This window comes from Moschus berezovskii, chromosome 24 (assembly GCF_049115385.1).
Source record: "Moschus berezovskii isolate FMDL1 chromosome 24, NW_MosBer_1.0, whole genome shotgun sequence".
Lineage (NCBI taxonomy): Eukaryota > Metazoa > Chordata > Mammalia > Artiodactyla > Moschidae > Moschus > Moschus berezovskii.
This window is the reverse complement of record NC_142483.1, coordinates 49,937,888-49,958,216: the sequence shown is the minus strand read 5'-3', so window position 1 is coordinate 49,958,216 and position 20,329 is coordinate 49,937,888. Positions and strand designations below refer to the sequence as shown.

At 50.7% G+C, this 20,329-nt stretch overlaps 1 protein-coding gene across 1 annotated transcript in view; it reads left to right on the top strand.

The window, feature by feature from the left end:
• Positions 1-20,329, top strand: part of DLEC1 (DLEC1 cilia and flagella associated protein) — a 91,740-nt gene that overhangs the window by 47,804 nt on the left and 23,607 nt on the right. The window contains exons 7-19 of the mRNA XM_055414623.2: positions 2,361-2,448; positions 2,954-3,127; positions 3,544-3,680; positions 5,569-5,661; positions 8,385-8,475; positions 9,073-9,235; positions 10,117-10,309; positions 11,095-11,153; positions 11,726-11,894; positions 12,123-12,216; positions 12,432-12,562; positions 12,671-12,829; positions 15,681-15,820. Coding sequence (XP_055270598.2) covers positions 2,361-2,448; positions 2,954-3,127; positions 3,544-3,680; positions 5,569-5,661; positions 8,385-8,475; positions 9,073-9,235; positions 10,117-10,309; positions 11,095-11,153; positions 11,726-11,894; positions 12,123-12,216; positions 12,432-12,562; positions 12,671-12,829; positions 15,681-15,820 — 1,691 coding nt within the window. The remainder of the gene's footprint in view (positions 1-2,360; positions 2,449-2,953; positions 3,128-3,543; positions 3,681-5,568; positions 5,662-8,384; positions 8,476-9,072; positions 9,236-10,116; positions 10,310-11,094; positions 11,154-11,725; positions 11,895-12,122; positions 12,217-12,431; positions 12,563-12,670; positions 12,830-15,680; positions 15,821-20,329) is intronic.

The window sequence follows — 20,329 nt, the reverse complement described above, 5'->3', positions numbered from 1 at the left end:
ACGGGACATCCCTTTCTAAGCTGCTGTATCCTGCCTCTCATTTGGTCAGGGGTTTGGCTGGGAGAAAGGCTCTCTAGAGACGTGCCTCCGTGGACACTAAGGGCAGCTGCTGTCATGAACACCTCGATTCGTGGTGACACCTGCAAGCTAGCCCTGTATTTGGGAAAATAGCAGATTGAGGGGACAGTTCCCAGGGCTGTCTGTGCACCTGTGCAGATCTGAAAAGGCAAAATGGGATTAGTTTCCTTGCCATATGAAAATAATTTAATCCCTACCTCACTCCATAGCCTCAACAAAATTCTTTCCAGCAAAGTTCTCAAGCAAAAAGGTAGGAAGAAAATATAGGAGATACGAGGTTTCTTGACACTAAAGTATAAACCTTGAACCGAAAGTTTGATAAATGTTACCCTAAAATTTTAAAGCTGATGTGAGACTCCACTTTATGGGGAACCTGGGCTGTGACACGTGGCATCAGAAGGGCCTCAAAACAGCAGACCCTTCGGATGTGATTCTGGATTTGACTCCACCCCTCCCCAAATCTGACAGCAGTCAGAGCTCTAGGGGGTGGGAAGTAGGGTGTGATGATCCCTGGTATACTAAAATTTTAGAGATAATACATCAAAAGATAATACAAGTTATAAACTTGGGGATGTTTATAACATATACCTTATAAAATATTACTGCCCAGAAAATATAAAGAAATTCTGCAAGTCAATAAAAAAAAAGTACACAATGGCAAATGGACACTGTGATCGGACATAGCACACGAGAGGACACCTAAATAACAAACACACTTATGAAAAGATGCTCATCATCATCAATATTGGAGAAATGAAAATTATAATGTGGGATCTGGTTCACAGGGGGATTGAGGCAGTATGTTGCACTGGCCAAAAATGGACTTAAATGTTGACTTAGGAAAAGTAAAGTGAAGTCGCTCAGTTGTGTCTGACCCTTTGCAACCCCATGGACTGTTAGCCTGCCATGCTCCTCTGTCCATGGGATTTTCCAGGCAAGGGTAGTGGAGAGGGTTGCCATTTCCTTCTTCAGAGGATTTTCCCAGCCCAGGGATCAAACCCAGGTCTCCTGCACTGTAGGCAGACGCTTTACCGTCTGAGCCACCAGGGAAGTCTGATTTAGGAAAGCGCCCCTCTGAATAAAACTATGAACACCTGCTTCGAATTTGTGGAGCTGTTATCTGGTGTGGGGCTGGGGCCAGGCTTCATCTGTGTTTTTCATGTTTTACTTTTTAAGCTGGAAAAATGGCTTGTTGTGTTATAATTCATATGTTTTTCCCAGTGTAATATTTCACAAAATAGGAGCCAAAGGTGTGTGCATGTGTGGAGTTCTTCTTCCATGCTGGGCATTGTGCCGAGTGCTGTTGCGGGTCAGCACCGTGTGAGTTCAGTTCTAGGTGCCGAGACCTCGGGGGTCTCCCAATCTGAGGGAGGGGGAACAGAAGGTAGGGTTTAATGAGGGGGATGGGCTGAGTGATAGAAAGAGGCCCAGTTACAACCCTGAATACAGGTAGCACACCTGGGGCCTTGAGAAGAAGCAGCTCAAAGGGTTATGTCGGGGGACTTCCCTGGTGGCCTAGTGGTTAAGACGCCTAGCTTCCTCTGCAGGGGGCGCAGGTTTGACCCCTGGTTGTTGGAGAACTGAGATTCTGCATGCTACGTGGTGTGGTCAAAAAAAAAGAAAATGGATTATGTGGAGAAAGAGCAGTGAGTGAGAGGCGAGGAGGCAGAGCTTCAGGGTCCTGGGCTCAGGCCCACCACTGTTACTTTCCAGTGAAGGAGGCTCTTTGGACGTCAGTTTATTTGCCCTAAAACAGAGGTAGTTCCCACCTTCCAAAAGCGTCAGACACGACTGAGCGACTTTCACTTCACTTTACTTCTCTGGTCATTGGGAAGTCGAGAAACTCAATAAACAATAGCTGTGATTTTGGGGACTTGCCTAGTGGTCCCGTGGCTGGGACCCAGCGCACTCAGTCGAGGGGTCCCGTGTCCAGTCCTTGGTCAGAAAGCTAAGATCCCACATGCCGCAGCGGAGACCCGGCTCAGCCAAATAAATAAAAATAAACATAAAAATACAAACATTGCTGTGGTTTTAAACAGGCCAGAGGCCAGGTCAGATCTACTCCCACCGCCATGCTTGCCTTGTAGTTTCTTTTTTTTTCTAAAAACAAACAAAAGTGGATAGAACAGTCACCTGATATCCCACGGACCCCTCACCAGCTCAGCAGTTACCGACTCGGGGCTGAGCTCATTTCATTCCTCCCCCTACTCCATTCCCATATTATTATGTGAGTCCCAGATTTCACAGCCTGTGTCCACACGTGTCGCTTTGTCTCCGCACAGATGGTGATCTCCCTGCAGAACACCACGTCCACCAGCCGCCACCTTCGAGTCCTCCCTCCGTCCACGCCCTACTTCGCCCTGGGATTGGGTGAGCTCAGGGTAGCAGTGGCCTGCCCGTCCTCGAAATTGTATGCTGGCCTTGCCCAAGGTTACGTCTCCACGGGGCTTCGGGTGACTCCTGAGGCTGCACCCCCCGTGCTCCAAGGCGGCCTCCCACCTGCCCTCAGCAGAGCCCCCCAAGCCTGACAGTTCCGGCTTGGATCGTACCCCCAAGCTCAGTTCAGTCCTCTCCTTGCTCTGCTCACCCTCACTGCACCCTGCTTCCTCCCTTAGGCCGTGGCACTGGCCTCCCAGCCAGCCTTCCTGCTCCCATGACTCGGAGTTCTCCTTAAGAACAGCTCTGACCGTGTCCCCTCTGCTCCCTAGAAATCTCAAGTGTCTGTCTGCTGCCAACAAAGTAATTGCTAAGCTGCAGGGCCATGCGTGACCCTCCCTGACCGTCCCAGGTGGACCCCATCGCTGCCCTCCCCACCCCAGGTCCTGGAATTTTTACCTGGTCTCCAGAATCTCATTGTCACTTTTGTCCCCTGCAGGGATGTTCCCAGGAAAAGGTGGAATGGTGGCTCCTGGAATGACCTGCCAGTACACTGTCCAGTTTTTTCCCGACTGCCTGGGGGATTTTGATGACTTTATCTTAGTGGAGACCCAGTCAGCCCACACGCTCCTGATCCCCCTGCAGGCCCGGAGGCCGCCCCCGGTGCTGACGTGTAAGTGCATGCTGCTCCCCAGGGATCGGTGAGGGCTAGTGCCCCTCTAAAGGACCACCTGCCCACAGGGCCCCGGGTGGCTGCACACAGCCTGACCCCTTGGGCAGGGGCACCTCCCGCATTCCTCCAGAGTTAGGCCCTGACCGTCCTACTTCCCCAGAGGGAGGCAAACTTTGAGCGACACATATCAGGGAAGGAGGCTACAGCCCAGCTGACCCCAGCCGAGGCAGCACTGGCTCGGGAATACCCTGAGGCCCACGCATGTGGCATCCTGGGGCACACAACCACTGCCAAGCAGAAGCAGGGGCAGGGCTTGTCCCCGTCCATCCCTCCCCGCCCCGCCCCCTGACAGCTACTCTCAGCTTGGGCTGAGAACCTGTGCTGTTTCTCTTGCCCTTCTTACCCTGTGGCTGCAGTGTCACCCGTGCTGGACTGCGGTTACTGCCTCATTGGGGGCATGAAGATAACCAGATTCATCTGCAAAAACGTGGGCTTCAGCGTGGGCAAGTTCTGTATCATGCCTAAGAAGAGCTGGCCGCCGCCAAGCTTCAGGGTGAGTGCTCACAGCGCTTCCTGGAAAAAAGCAAGTCCATCGAATGCAATAACCCCCGTGAGGGACTTGCTCGAGTGCCCCTGGGGCTGGAAACGCAGTGGACAGAATTGTATAGCTGCAGTCCCTTAAGAATCAAGAGGTACAGAGTATAGCTCTGTAGTTCTTGTTATACCCCTAATGCCTGTGTGACCCTGGGCAGGTCCCGTCACCTCTCCCATCCTTCATGGCCTGTCTTGGATGTCAGTATATTCATTCGTTCCTTCGCTGAGTCATTCAGTCAGTCATTATTGAGGCAAATGTTTGACTGTAGCAGAGGTCACAGATTGGAAGCTCTTTGCTTGAATTTTGTGGTCATGTTTATTTGGCACAGGGTCTCAAAACATTTTTGAGTTAACATTGCTTGAAACTGAAAGTGTTGGTCGCTCAGTCATGTCTGACTCTTTGCAACCCCATGGACTATAACTTACGAGGCTCCTCTGTCCATGGGATTCTCCAGGCAAGAATACTGGAGTGGGTTGCCATGCCCTCCTCCAGGGGATCTTCCCTACTCAGGGATTGAACCCGGGTCTCCCATGTTGCAGGCAGATTCTTCACCGTCTGAGTCAGTAGGCAAATCCAGCATTGCTTAAAAACATATCTTGAGTCAATATTTAAAGATACAGAGATTTCAGGAAGCGCCCTGGCTATCCATTAAATAGGGCTCTGCACTTCCACTGCAGAGGACTCAGGTTCAATCCCTGGTGGGGGAATTAAGATCCCGCGTGCCATGCTGGAAAAAAAAGAAATAGATATCACGTGAAAATGTACATTTCCGCTTCTCTGAAACATTGGAAGATGTGCAGCCCTGGGCCAGGATCCACTGTGGCCTGGTCAGCTGGAGTTAAGAAGCAGGGCGTGTGCACGTGCCCGCCCCACCGTTTGCCCAGGCTGCCTCCCAGCCCGCATGCCCCATGGCAGCCGAGTGCTGATAACACTGTCATGCTAATGCACACCATTACCCTTCTCAGAGGAGAGATACCTTGCTTTCTGTGCATCTTTGGAAACAAGCGATAGATCCAGGAGACCACATGTTCCCTGAGACATTTCACTCATAGCTGTCACATGCCAGGGACCTGGAGGCATGGGCTTGTGTCACTGCATGCTAGCGGCTTCCTATGTAGGTATCGGGGCTGCAGCTCTGCTGACAGGTCAGCAGCTTCCTTCAGGAGCTCATGGCCAGGACTGGGTTGGGAATGGAGGCAGACACGGAAGCCGGCACGAACCACACGGGATGCTGTAGTAGGGAAAGGACTGTGCTAGGAAGCCCACCTCCTGGGGGAGACCTTCTCACACGCCTCCTGCTTTGTGTCTGAAACCTTGTCAGTGGTCGTCTTGTACCTCCGACCAATAGGCAGCTCTTTGCAGATGCTCCGTGACGTACTCATCTTTAAACATCAGAACCCCATCTGGTGCAGGTTGAGTAAGCGCTTGCTGAATAGATGCGCCTCAGTTTCTTCATGAACAGGGGACTGGATGATCCATGCCGCTACTGCTGCTAAGTCGCTGCAGTCGTGTCCGACTCTGTGCGACCCCATAGACAGCAGCCCAGCAGGCTCCCCTGTCCCTGGGATTCTCTGGGCAAGAACACTGGAGTGGGTTGCCATTTCCTTCTCCAATCCATGAAAGTTAAAAGTGAAAGAGAAGTCACTGCAGTCGTGTCCGACTGACTCTGTGCAACCCCATGGACTGTAGTCCATCAGGCTCCTCCATCCATGGGATTTTCCAGGCAAGAGTACTGGAGTGGGGTGCCATTACAACATGGATGTCTGGAAGAGAGACATGGCTCATCTGAGCAAGAGGCTTTGCAGTTTCTTCCATACTGTTGGGTCATCTTCTGCTTTTCTTTAAGGCTGTTGTCACCATCGGCTTTGTTGAGCAGCCTCCCTTTGGGATCCTGCCGTCGGTGTTTGAGCTGGTTCCAGGGCAGGCGGTATTTATGGAGGTAGGTGATGAGACAGGAGCAGTTATTTCCACCTCTTTATGATCAGTTGCTGCTTCCTCATTTGCTTGCTTGATTTCCTTTGCCTCTGTGGGGTTTTTTGTTTTGTTGGACTGTGCTGCGTGGCTTATGAGATCTTAGTTCCCCAACCAGGGGTTGAACCCAGGCCCTTGGCAGTCAGAGTGCCGAGTCCTAACCACTGGACCTCCAGGGGATTCCCACCTTTGTGTTTTCATGACCCAGATGTCCACTCCCAGGTCCAAGCCTTGGTGGTTTCTTTAAATTTTATTTACTGATTGGGGTTTTGTTTGTTTGAAAACTTATTCATACTTCCAAATAAATATATTTAAATGATTAAAAATTCAAAATATGCAAATAGAAGCATGGTGAAGTGCTCCCTCTCCCCCCACTTCCTTGGCCACCCAGAGGCCACAGCCTTACCAGGTCTGGGTGCCCTTGCAGACGTATGTGATGACTACATAAGCACATGGTTTTTTCTTTCCTATGTTTCCATTCCTTCTTCACACAAATTGTTGCCCACTCTATTCTCTGTTCAGCACCATGTACTTCCCACACCTCATTTTTTATAGCTGCATAGTATTCCACTGTGTGTATGAACTGTAATTTAGGTCAGCCATCTCCTGCTGATGGATATGAAGATTATTTCTGATCTCTGGCCATCTCAGGGAATAGCTTATACATACATCACTCTGTCCTACCTGCAGGATGTAGTCCTTGTTGTGTATTTGCTGACTTAGGCCTCTGCCCTTCTAATTATGGTCAGTTCAATTCAGTTCAGTTCAGTCGCTCAGTCGTGTCCGACTCTCTGCGACCCTGTGAATCACAGCACGCCAGGCCTCCCTGTCTATCACCAACTCCCGGAGTTCACTCAAACTCATGTCCACAGAGTCGGTGATGCCATCCAGCCATCTCATTCTCTGTCGTCCCCTTCTCCTCCCGCCCCCAACCTTTCCTAACATCAGAGTCTTTTCCAGTGAGTCAACTCGTCGCATGAGGTGGCTAAAGTATTGCAGTTTCAGCTTTAGCATCAGTCCTTCCAATGAACACCCAGGATTGATCTCCTTTAGAATGGACTTGTTGGATCTCCTTGCAGTCCAAGGGACTCTCAAGAGTCTTCTCCAACACCACAGTTCAAAACCTTCGATTCTTCGGCGATCAGCTTTCTTCACAGTCCAACTCTCACATCCATACATGACCACGGGAAAAACCATAGCCTTGACTAGACGGACCTTGGTTGGCAAAGTAATGTCTCTGCTTTTTAATATATTATCAAGGTTGGTCATAACTTTCCTTCCAAGGAGTAAGCGTCTTTTAATTTCATGGCTGCAGTCAGCATCTGCAGTGATTTTGGAGCCCAAAAAAATAAAGTCTGACACTGTTTCCACTGTTTTTCCATTTCCCATGAAGTGATGGGACCAGATGCCATGATCTTTGTTTTCTGAATGTTGAGCTTCAAGCCAACCTTTTCACTCTCCTCTTTCACTTTCCTCAAGAGGCTTTTGAGTTCCTCTTCACTTTTTGCCATAAGGGTGGTGTCATCTGCATATCTGAGGTTATTGATATTTCTCCCGGCAATCTTGATTCCAGCTTGTGCTTCTTCTATCCCAGCGTTCCTCATGATGTCCTCTGCATATAAGTTAAATAGCAAGGTGACAATATACAGCCTTGACGTACTCCTTTTCCTATTTGGAACCAGTCTGTTGTTCCATGTACAGTTCTGACTGTTGCTTCCTGATCTGCATACAGGTTTCTCAAGAGGGAGGTCAGGTGGTCTGGTATTCCCATCTCTTTATGTACATGTTGTCAAAAGCCCTACCAATTGAATTATATTATTTTATACTTCCAACAATAGTATATGAAGGTGCCAGTTTTCTCATATCTTTGCCAATACAATATGTTATCAAACTTTAAAAATATCTGTTATCATGGACATTTTAAAACATATACAGGGAATTCCTTGGTGGTCCAGTAGTTAGGAGGCTGTGCTTACATTGCAGGGAGCATGGGTTTGATTCCTGGTCGGGAAACTTAAGATTCTGCCAGCTTTGTGGCTCAGTCAAAATAATAATCATCATAATACTAATAATCTGAAAATGAACAGATATATATGTGTGTGTATACACATATATACATACACACACACACGCATATAGCAGAATTACCTTACTATACACTTGAAACTAACCTAACATTGTAAGTCAACTATACTGAAAAGGACAGAAGTCCAACTGGCCAAGCCCCCCACCCCAAAGACAACCCATATAAAAAAATAAAATAAGGATCACCCATGTACTCATTACCCAGCTTCAGCTTTTCTCAACTCTTGGCCAACCTCATTGCCTTTATATTCCTCCGTCTCTTCCCACCAAACCCTACCGTGCCCCTTTAGAGCAGTCTGAAGAAAATTAAGACATCTGTCACTGAGCTCATGATCACTAACTTTCTGCTCTTTGCCAGTAGGAGGCGTGAGACTTTTTCTGGCTGGTTTGCGTTTCCATTTTTGATCATGAGTGAGGTTAAACATGTTGTTTAAGAGCCATTTTTATTTCCGTCTCTGTGAATTCTCTCTTCATATCCCGGAGCCTGGGCTGGACCCCAAGGAGACGGCCAGGAGGGGAGGCCCAAGGCAGGGGATGCGGCCTAGAGGAGGAGGTGATGGGGAAGCCCTTTCCCGGGAGGCTGCAGGACAGCCCTTTCCTCCCCAGGTCCTGTTCCTCCCAACCAGCCTGGGAAAGGCAGAGCAGACCTTCGTCATCGTGTGTGACAACTGCCAGATAAAGGAGCTGGTGACCACAGGTGGGCGTGGTGCGCTCCCGGGGCGGGGGTCCGGTCCGTGGCTATGGGGAGGGAAGCGGTGCTGCACTCGGAATGCTGCAGCCTCTGGGCACTGGGCTCTGTTTTGGGGGCCTCTTGCTCTGGCCAGACCTTAGAGACCCACACCAGTGTGGCCCTCAGGATTGTCCCAAGGGGCCCTTTCATCACGTCACTTTGAAACTCACCTAGACTTTGGGGGGAGCTGCCAGTGACTCACACAGAAACAACCAGGGTGCCCCTAGGTTTCTGCAGAGTTAGAAGGGGCATTCTCCTGCGTTTCCTTGGGTGCCGTGTTCCTTCCTGGCACCTGTCTGTCTACCGTCCACCCAGTTCACCCAGCAGGCATTAACTGAGTGCCCATTGCGTGCTAGATTAGCAGAATCACCCCCTGTTGGTCTGTGACAATGTGACAGCATGAGTCTGTATGCTGCTGGCTCCCCATTCCCCATGTGTGCACTTCCTGGGGTCATGATCATGGCCAGGTAGTTGCATGTGGATGGGGACCTGGGTCCTGTGGCAGCCTTCGGCCAGAGTCCTGACTTCAGCCCTAGTGAAACTTTGCTCCCCTAACCTTGTCAGGAATTGGGCAGCTGGTTGCTCTGGATCTGATCTATATTTCTGGTGAGAAAAGTCAGCCGGAGCCCGGAGAGCTCACAGACTTAACAGCCCAGCACTTCATACGCTTTGAACCTGAAAACCTTCAGTCCACGGCCAGCAAACTGCTGATTATTAGAAACGCCACGTGAGTGATGCCTGTGCAGGACCCCAGCACATACCCCACTCCCTCCACACCCGGCCTGACGTCCTGAATCTGAGCACAGGATGGGAGGATCGGATGTGCACTGTTCGTCATGGTACTTGCTAGCCACGTGTGACCATTTAAATGGAAATGAACAACTCACTTCTTCAGAGGCACCAGCGACATTTGAAGTGCTCAGTGCGTGGGTAGCTAGTGGCTCTCATATTGGACAGAGCAGATCTGCAAGATGCCCAACACTGCAGGGAGTCATATTGAGGAGCGTTGCTCCAGATCCTCTGCGTGTTAAGTCGCTTCAGTCATGTCCGACTCTTTGCAACCCTATGGACTGTAGCCTACCAGGCTGCTGTGTCCATGGGATTCTCCAGGCAAGAATACTGGGGTGGGTTTCCATGCCCTCCTCCAGGAAATCTTCCCAACCCAGGGATCGAGCCCTTGTCTCTTATGTCTCCTGCATGGGCAGGCAGGTTCTTTACCACTTGCGCCACCTGGGAAGCCCCTCTGGTCCATCCTTAACCAGGAACAGTTTTCCAGAGAATTCCTGCCCGGCCCGTGAGGGGAACTCTCTCAAGTTCCAGGGTCAGACAGCTGAAGGTCTGTGGGTTCAGCTCTCAGTGTCATTTATTCTCTGACCAGCCTCTGAGCCTCGCCATTATGCCAGGGCAGACCGCAGGGTGCCTCCTGGCCTACTGTCCACGTGACTCAGGCCTTCTGCAGGCTCTGTTACCTGGCACAAGGAGCAGTTCTCCCCTGCCATCTCCCGCCCCACCCACACCTGCCACCAGCAGCAGGGGGTGGGAGGGCTGGTCGGCAGAATTGGGCCATGGCCTTGGCTCCACTGCCTACTGTCAGGGTCACCCCTGCAGGCACGTGGAGCTGGCCTTCCACTGGCAGATCATGAAGCCCAACCTGCAGTCCCTGATGCCCGGAGAAACCTACAGCACAGACAGCATCAAGTACCACCCAGACAGGGAGACGGCCTTCTGCATCACCCCCAAGATGGGCGTTCTCAGCCCCCACACGGACCACGAGTTCATCCTGAGCTTCTCCCCTCAAGAGGTTCAAATGGGGCCATCTTGGTGGCTGCACATGACTGGGTCATGCAGGTTTCACCCTCCGCCCCTTGTTCTTTGGTGACATCGAAGCCACAGCTGACCCTGTGGAGACCCCCGGTGTCCTGCCAAGGCCAGCACTTAGCCAGGAGTGGGGCTAGTGGGTAGGCTTGGTGTGCGCAGGACGAAGCAGCTCGACTTGCCTGGTCCCCACCCCACACACCCTGTCCAGAGCAAGTCTGGCCTCACTTCAGCTCTGGTGTCTTCCATGTTTCTACTCCGTCAAAGGTGTTAGCATTCCTGCCCAGTTCACAGCAGCTTCCAGACAGTGAGGTGGGGTCCCCCAGGGCAAGGCTCACACAGCCCTCGATTGCCAAAGTGAAGCCCTGTATGTAACAGGCGAGGGGGGAGCAGGAGGGGGGCTCCCAGCGGCCCTTGTTGGTAAGACAGCAGGTCTGCCTCTCAGCCTGTCATTCAGCCCCTGTTACTGTCTGTCCCAGGAAGGCTTAATGCTTCAGACACGTTGAGGGCACTGCCAAGGGCCTTCCCATCCCCCAGGCCCAGCTGAGGTGGGCATGCCAGTCTTGAGACTGCAGTGGCCCCCAGTCCCTGAGTCAAGGCTCACATCCTGGCAGCCCCCGTTTCCCCCAGTGTAGGGAGAGGCCACAGGGAAGCAGTGTTGTGTCTCAGGAAGGCGTCTGTGGCGGCTGAGCCTCAGGGAGGATTGCTGCTGTGACTCGAGCCTTCCCTGGGGTGGGCTTTCGTCTTCAGGGTGCTGTGTTTGTCTTGCAGCCAAGGGACTTTCACAGTGTGCTCCAGATGGTGCTGGAGGACGTCCCAGAGCCCGTGAGGTGAGCAGGACCCAGGCCCTTGGCTGAGGGGTGGGCACCAGGCCTGCCCTCCCATGGCGGATGCTGGGGGGGAGGCACCAGGACTGTGTGGATGAGCCCCTGACCCCCAGCAGGCTTTGGCCGGTGAGAGCGCCTTACCTTACCCTGGCACCAGGCTTGGAGTGGGCTCTGCTTGCAGGGAACATCTCTCTGACTCTGGGACCTGGAAACTGCCCCGTGCTCACAGTTGCCACCAGTGGCCCCTGGGGGGTGGTGACTGATGGAGGAAGGTGTTGGTGACACCTCTACCAACTCTTCCCTAAGTGGGCTATCGCTGGGGGGTCTCCAGTCCGCTGCTGGGGAGTTTCAGGCTGGCGCGGCTGCACTGTGGTCCCTGGAAACACAGGGAAGGACCTTAGTCCTGGCCTGCGGTTGAGCTGCCAGCACAGCTGCAGACATTCACTTGTTTCAGGGCATTGCTGACACCTCCGATTTCAGGGGACTTGGTAGCTGTGGGCAGGCCGTGCTTTCCTTTCACAAGACCAGAGATAGGGGACATGGTGACTCTTAGCTCATGGCGGGTTTGTGTTCAGTTTGGACTTGGAAAACTCCAAGGACCCCTCATACTGCATGGATAACGTGATCGTTCTGGAAATCGAGGTGAAGGGCTCAGTGGAACCTTTCCAGGTTCTCCTAGAACCGTATGCCCTCATCATCCCTGGGGAGAACTATATTGGCATAAACGTGAAGAAGAATTTTAAGGTAGGTGGTTGTTTCTGCCCAGCCTGGGCTGGTTGTGCTGAACTTGGCACAAGTTCCTGGGTTCAGAGGTCTTTGGCCTGATATGTTGCCCACAACCCCTGTTGGTGCTGTCGAGTGGCCAGGAATTAGCTGGGAGGGTTTGGAGAGGACCTTTTGTGAGCCCCAAACCCCGCAATCCCTTAGCAAGTACAGTCTCCCAGGGAGCCCGGGTCGGGATGTGTCTTTCAGATGTGGAACAACAGCAAGTCAGCCATCAGGTACATGTGGGGGAAGATCAGCGACGGTCACATCATTGAGGTGGAGCCCTGCTCGGGGACCATTGGTACTTCGGGGACCGCGGGAGGGGCTGGCTGGGGAGGGAGAGCTCATGGTCACAGGAGCCTGGGCAGGAGTTCGAGGCCCCACGATCAGCTCCAGCCCCAGTCCCAGCCCAGCCCCGGCCACGACATGAGGAGGGGTCCGACATCTGGGCCGGCCACAGAGGGCGCCTGCCGCCCCTGCACGTCTCCCTGCCTCACCTCACCCTTCCTCCCCCAGAGCCCAGCGAGGTTGAGGATTTTGAGTTGAACTTTACCGGGGGTGTCCCTGGCCCGACGAGCCAGAACCTGCTGTGTGAGATCAAGGACTCGCCCTGGCCCGTGGTGTTGCATATCGAGGCGGCCTTTAAGGTGCCTGTGCTGGGGCCAGGGGGCTAGGTGGGCTGCAAAGGGGGGCCGGGGCAGGGCACCAGGCCCACACCCGGGTAGCCCGGTGACCCACCCTTCTGGGTGCCTCAGGGGCCTGCCCTGGTCATCGACCTCTCAGCCCTTCATTTTGGTTTGCTGCGCCTGGGACAGAAGGCCACCAACTTCATCCAGATCCGAAACCTCAGCCAGCTCCCGGCCATGTGGGCCATGAAAGAAAGCCAGGTCTCCCTGCAGGAAAGGCGAGAGGATGTAAGTCCTGTGCCGCCGCCTCCTGTGGTGCCACCCCGCCCCCAGGAGCAGATTAACCCGCGCGACGTGTGAGCCATGACACCTTGATGCGGAAGCTGGTGCGTTCAGGCTGGGAGCAGAAAGGCCTGCCTGGTGACCTTTGCCTGGCAGTGTCCCCCCATTCCCCATCCTTTCTACAGCAGAGCGTAACCCCGGAAACTGGATTTTCCGGTTCTTCTCTCTGCCTTCTGACACAGAAATAGGACAAGGGTTTCTCCCTCTGTCAGAGTAGCCAGAGTCAGGAAGAAAGTGGGCAGCTGAGTTGGAAGGGAAGCTTCCAGGGCCTCCGGGAAAGGGCGGGCCGCTGTGGGGATTCCAGGCCTCCCGAGGATCGTGCTTGCAGTTTTGAGGACCTGCCACCAGGTGGTGAGCGTGTGACCCAAACCAAAAAGTCTCCGAAAGGAAAATCATGGCCACTCAAATAGCACGCTTCCTTTTTCTCTAAAAGTAGAAAATAGTAAAAGTGGCTAAGTATTTACCGTCAACGTCTAAATTAGGGCGTCGTGTCTAAATACCACGTTCAGTCCTGAACAAGCCCAAGCCACCGCACCAGCAGGCCCAGGAAGTCACTGACTCACCACACCCACTCTTCACACGCAGGAGCAGTTGCTGCATGTGGGAGGCTCTGGCCAGGTCAAGGGAGTCTGAGCCCCTCCAGCTGCAGCTCACCCAGGTCCCCCATCCTGCTGCCCTCTTCCTTTCCCCTTGAAAGCTGTTCTTCTTCACCTGGTAGCCTCACTTCTCCACTGGGCACTCTGAAACTGAGGTGTGAAGACAGTTTTGTATTGAGTGGCCCAAACCATCACCACGGGATCTGTTCCACAGGCTTGGAGTTAATGCTGGATACCCCCAGGGCTCACTGGTCACCCTGCCTGGCTCATGGAACCAGAGACGGGAACTGGGATGAGGGGGCAGGTGTTCTCAGTAACCTTTCATTCAAATGAAACCATCAACAGAAGCCCAAGAGCTAGAGTATGAACCAGAGGCCCCTGATCAGGCATCCTGCCTCTCCGCACATCCCAGACCCCGCTCTAGGACTTCTGGGGAGTCCCTGGGGTTTCCCAGAGCACAGCTGGAAACTTATGGACCTCAGCCAGCCTCCTCATTTGATAGATATAGAGAGGGTTGGGGGCTTCCCCAGGGCCACACCGCTACTAGGTGGCAGAAGCAGATCCCATTTCCCCGATTCCCAGTCTGTTTTTCCTCCCAGTGCGAAGAATAACTACATTTAATAATTGAAGCAATTATCAATTTCACAGTGTATTAAGATATATGTCCAAATTGAAGCTGGCAATCTCTGTAGTTCTCTGTACTGTATTCTTGTGAGCTCTCAAAAGTAATATTGAGAATTGGGGTTTGTTGGATGTGCCCAAGTCAGGATCCAGAAACCCAGCCCCAGACCAAAGCCTGCCCTCCCACCACACACACACACAGCTCCTTGGGCTCCCACGGAGATGCTTGTGAAAAACAATGAGCGAAGAACGCGGAGGAGTTCTTCCCTTCCCAGCTCAGCTTGGACCCAAAGCTCAGGAGAGAGCGCTACTTTCCCTGAGGTGTAGGCCAGCCCTACTCCCCACCCCCCAGTGCCTGGGCAGTGAAACCTCTGCAGCGAGAGCGCACAGCACCGCTGCCAGGGCAGGAGGCGGGGTGGGTCAGGGCAGGGGCAGCCAGGCCACCCTGCAGGCAGGTGCCTTGCACTCATTCATGGTCTTGGTCCCAAGGAAGAGACGAGAGAGGAGTTACGTTGTTCCTGGGTGTGATCTTTCGATGCCCAGTGACACCCTGCTAGTCACTGTGACCCACCTAGGGGTCCTGGGGCATACACTCGGGGCACGAGTCCCCAAGCCTTCTCCCTTCCCTTTTAATGCCTGGTACGGGGCAGGAGGTGGACACGTCAGGTAAACGTGAACTAACTGCCGTGGGGGATTAGGTGAGGGGGCGACCACGTGGGGAAGGGATCACATGGGTGTTACCAAAACCAAACTTGGGTCCTGATCATCCACATGCAGGAAAGCCGATCTACTGACCCTGGGTTGTGGTGAAGGGAAGTGTAGCGTTTATTGTAAGATGCCAGACAAGAACAGGTGGCTCACACTCAAAAAGCCCTGAACTCCCGAAGGGTTTCGGCCAAACGTTTTTAAAGACCATGTGAGGAAAGGGGTTTATAGAGTACGTGGTCAGCTCCTGCACAGTTCTGATTGGTTGATGACAGGGTAGTGTCACAGCGATTAACATTATCAATCTTCAGGCTCCCGTACGTGGGGGACTGTGTGCTCATGGTCATCAAGTAGTTAACTTCTTCCATTTGGTGGTGGTTTAAGCATCTGTAAAACAACTTAGGGAACGTGCACCAGTTACTTTTTTCTAGGTGTTTCAGAGAGGAACTGAAGCAGAGGGTATGAGGGAGGGGTCTGTCCCGAGAAGATGCAGTTATAAGTGCAAGGACACATCTGTGGCCACGTAGATGCTTGGGCCCTGCCGCAGCCTAGGAGCTTGGCCTGCCTGCCTTGGAGCCACAGCTCCTGACCCACACCTGCGCAGTCGGGCAGGCAGACCTCTCAGAGCAACCACACCAAAGGCTCCTCCCTCTGCCTTCCACCTCCTTTCCTTGGAGACTCAGTTTTCGTCGTCTTATTCCTCTTCACCCTGAGCACTTGCTCATCTGTGCTCCCCCATCCACTTGTCGTCTTCTGCATCCTGGACGTGCTCAGGGGGATGGGGGGTGCAGCTTGGGGGTGACCCTGGTTGGCCATAGCCAGCCCCCAATTCTGCAGTTCCAAGTGTCCTCACTGCTCACCCTTCTCCCCATCAGGTGTCTCCCTTCGAGATTGAGCCACCGAGCGGCCAAGTAGAGCCACTGGGGGAGTGCAGAGTGAGCATCACCTTGGAGGCCCGGCGCTGCCAGCGTCTACAGACCGTCCTGGAACTGGAGGTGGTAGATGGGGCCTGGAGGTAAGGGGATGCGGGGAGCCTGTACAACACACGCTGCATATTCACGGCATATTTATTTATATCGCATGTAGTTACATACTTGTAGACGTTTTAGAATTTAAAGGTGTTGATAAGATGTTTATATTATAAAGTTTAGAAATTACAAAAAAGGCAAATGATCCATAATCTATTACCTGGAGATCATTCAATGGTAATATTATGGGGTATATGTATCCTTCTAGTGTATGTGTGCAAAAGGAATGAAGGAATGTACAGTAATGCAACCGCTTGGGACAACATTTTGTTACCTGGTAAAAGAGTTACAGTACTCTTGGTCCAGCATTAGTCCTTCTGGATATAGTTGCAGAGAAATGTACAGGTGTGCAGTGGGAGCCCTCTGCTCATCCTGGAAGGCTCATAGCTGAACTGTTAATGATAGCGAAAAGCTGGAAACAAGATGTTCATCAGCAGGAGAATGGATGCAAAATAACTGGCAGATTTTTTCTTTTGTTGAGATTCAGTTGACTCGTTACATTGTATAAGCTTAAGGTGTACAATGTACTGACCTGAGGCTTCCCTGAGAGTCCTGTGGTTAAGACTCCGCACTTGCACTGCCTGGGGCACGAGTTCCATCCCTGGTTGGGGAACTGAGATATCCCACAAGCTGCACAATGCAGCCAAAAAAAAGAAAAAAAATACTGACCTGATCCATTTATATGTTTCAACACGATTGCCATTGAAGTATTAGCTTACACTTCCATCACTTTATGTAATTATATTTTGCTTTTTGTGGTGAGAATAATCAAGTCTCCCAGCAGGTTTGAGGTATATAATACAGTATTGTACATAATCAGCATACTTCACATTAGGTCCCCAGGACTTTGTTCACATATCAGTTGGAAATTTGTGCCCTTAAAGAGCATCTCTCCTATTGGCCCAGCCCCAGCTGCTGGAAACCACTGTGCTTTTATTTCTTTTGGCTTTTTCAGATACTAGATATGAGTGAGATTATAGAGAATTTGTCTTTCTCAGACTTACCTCACTTAGCACAGTGTCCTCAAGGTCCATTCACATTGTTGCAAATAGCAGAATGTCCTTCTTTCTCGTGGCTGAATAATATTCCATTGTGTGCAAAACCACCTTGTCTTTATCCATTCATCTGTTGACAGACACTTAGGGTGCTTCTGTACCTTGGCTATTGTCAATAATGCTACAGTAAACATGGGGATGCAAATATCTGTTTGACATCCTGTTTTCATTCCCTTTGGATATATACTCAGAAGTGGACTTGCTGGGTCAGCTGGTAGCTTTATTTTTAATACTTTGAGGATCCTTCATACCTTTTCTGGTGTAACTGAAGCAATTTACATTCCTACCAGTGGTGAACAGGGTTCCCTTTCCCCACTTTCTCAGCAACATTTGTTATCTTTTGTCTTATTAAAGATAGTTGTTCCAACAGGTGTGAACTCCTATCTCATTGTGATTTTGATTTGCGTTTCCCTGATGCTTAGTGATACTGAGCACCTCTTCATGGACCTGTTGGCTATTTGGATGCCTTCTTTCTGAAAATGTCTAGTTCCTCTGCTCATTTTTAAATTTGAGTTCTTTACCACTGTGCTACCTGGAAGTGGGAAGACACAAAGGTCTAGGCTTATTGAAATAGTTTCTTTGATATGCATCGTAATGAATTCAGGAATTCTGTCCTGAATTCCACTCAGGGTGCACTGTTGGGAACGGGTACAGTGGCTGCTGGCTTGATGGTTGCAGCATCCTTTGTTTACGGAAATGGCAGACCACACTCTGTCCACACTGTGCAAATACTTCTCTCGCTTGGTAGGTTGCATTTTCATTTCGTTCACTGTTTCTTTTGCTGTGCAGGAGCTTTTTAGTTTGATGTAGTCTCACTTGTTGATTATTTTGTATAGGCTTTATATTTTATTTATTTTGGTGGGATTGCCTGTGGTGTGCAGGATCTTAGATCCCAAACAGAGGTCAAACCTGCGCCCCTTGCAGTGGAAGCACAGAGTCTTAACCACTGGACCGCTAGGGAAGCCCCTCACTTGTTCATTTTTGCTCTTACTGTTTTTCGGTACTTTCGGTGTCAGATCCAAAAACACATTCCTCAAGATGTTGAGGAACTTCCCTGTGTTTTCTTCTAGGTGTTTTATAGTATCAGGTCTTATGTTTAGGTATTTGTTCCATGTCAAGTTAGTTTTTGTGAGTGGTATAAGATGAGGGTTCAATTTCATTTTTCCTCATGTGGTTATCCACTTTTCCCAATACCATTTGTTGAAGAGCGTGTCCTTTCCCCATTAGGTGTTTTTTTTTTAATTGAAATAATAGTTAATTTACAATGCTGTGTTAATTTCAAGTGTATAGCAAAGTGACTCAGTTATACATATATGTGTGTGTATGTATATTCTTTTTTATATATTTATATTCTTTTTCAGGTTCTTTTGCATTATAGTTCACTACAGAATATTGAGTATAGTGCTTTGTGCTGGATAGTAGGTCCTTGCTGTGTACCTGTTTAATATATAGTACTGTGTATGCCCAACCCAGACAGCGTATTAGAAAGCAGAGACATTACTTTCCCAACAAAAGTCCGTCTAGCCAAGGCTGTGGTTTTTCCCGTGGTCATGTATGGTTGTGAGAGTTGGACTATAAAGAAAGCTGAGCGCAGAAGAATTGATGCTTTTGAACTGTGGTGTTGGAAAAGACTCTTGTGAGTCCCTTGGACTGCAAGGAGGTCCAGCCAGTCCATCCTAAAGGAGATCAGTCCTGGGTATTCATCGGAAGGACTGATGTTCAACCTGAAACTCCAATACTTTGGCCACCTGATGCGAAGAGCTGACTCATTGGAAAAGACCCTGATTCTGGGAAAGATTGAGGTAGGAGGAGAAGGGGACAACAGAGGATGAGATGGTTGGATGGCATCACTGACTTGATGGACATGGGTTTGGGTGGGCTCCGGGAATTGGTGACGGATAGGGACGCCTGGCGTGCTGTGATTCATGGGGTTGCAAAGAGTCGGACACGACTGAGCGACTAAACTGAACTGACCTCCCCCCCAACTCCACCCCCACTATCATCTTTGGTAACCATAAATTTGTTTCCTATCTCTGTAAGTCTATTTCTGATTTTTGTAAGTTCATTTGTATCATTTTTTTTTTAGATTTTACATGTAAGTGATATCATGGAAGGACTGATGCTAAAGCTGAAACTCCAATACTTTGGCCACCTCATGCGACGAGTTGACTTACTGGAAAAGAGTCTGATGCTGGGAGGGATTGGGGGTGGGAGGAGACGGGGACGACAGAGAATGAGATGGCTGGATGGCATCACCGACTCGATGGACATGAGTTTGAGTGAACTCCGGGAGTTGGTGATGGACAGGGAGGCCTGGCGTGCTGTGATTCATGGGGTCGCAAAGAGTCGGACACGACTGAGCAACTGAACTGAACTGAACTGATATCATGTGATATTTGTCTTCCTCTGACTTCCTTCTCTTAGTGTAATCTCTGGGGCCATCCATGTTGTTATAGATGGCATGATTTCATTCTTTTATGGCTGAGTGAAAGTGAAAGAGGAGAGTGAAAAGTTTGGCTTGAAGCTCAACATTCAGAAAACAAAGATCATGGCATCTGGTCCCATCATTTCATGGGAAATAGATGGGGCAACAGTGGAAACAGTGTCAGACTTTATTTTTGGGGGCTCCAAAATCACTGCAGATGCTGATTGCAGCCAGGAAATTAAAAGACGCTTACTCCTTGGAAGGAAAGTTATGACCAACCTAGATAGCATATTAAAAAGCAGAGACATTACTTTGCCAACCAAGGTCCGTCTAGTCAAGGCTATGGTTTTTCCCATGGTCATGTATGGATGTGAGAGTTGGACTGTGAAGAAAGCTGATCGCCGAAGAACTGATGCTTTTGAACTGTGGTGCTAGAGAAGACTCTTGAGAGTCCCTTGTACTGCAAGGAGATCCAACCAGTCCATTCTAAAGGAGATCAATCCTGGGTGTTCATTGGAAGGACTGATGCTAAAGCTGAAACTGCCATACTTTGGCCACCTCATGCGACGAGTTGAATCACTGGAAAAGACTCTGATGCTGGGAGGGATTGGGGGCGGGAGGAGACGGGGACGACAGAGAATGAGATGGCTGGATGGCATCACCGACTCGATGGACATGAGTTTGAGTGAACTCTGGGAGTTGGTGATGGACAGGGAGGCCTGGCGTGCTGTGATTCATGGGGTCGCGGAGAGTCGGACACGACTGAGCAACTGAACTGAACTGAACTGAACTGAATAGTCCATTGCATATATGTAGCACATCTTTATCCATTCCTCTGTCGATGGACAGTTAGCTTGCTTATTGCAAATGGGGCTGCACCGAACATTGGGGGGCATGTATCTTTTCAGGTAAGACTTTTCTCAAGATACATGTCCAGGAGTGGGATTGCTGAATCATATGGTAGCCCTATTTTTATTCTTTAAAGAACCTTCATGATATTTTCCACTGTGGCTGAA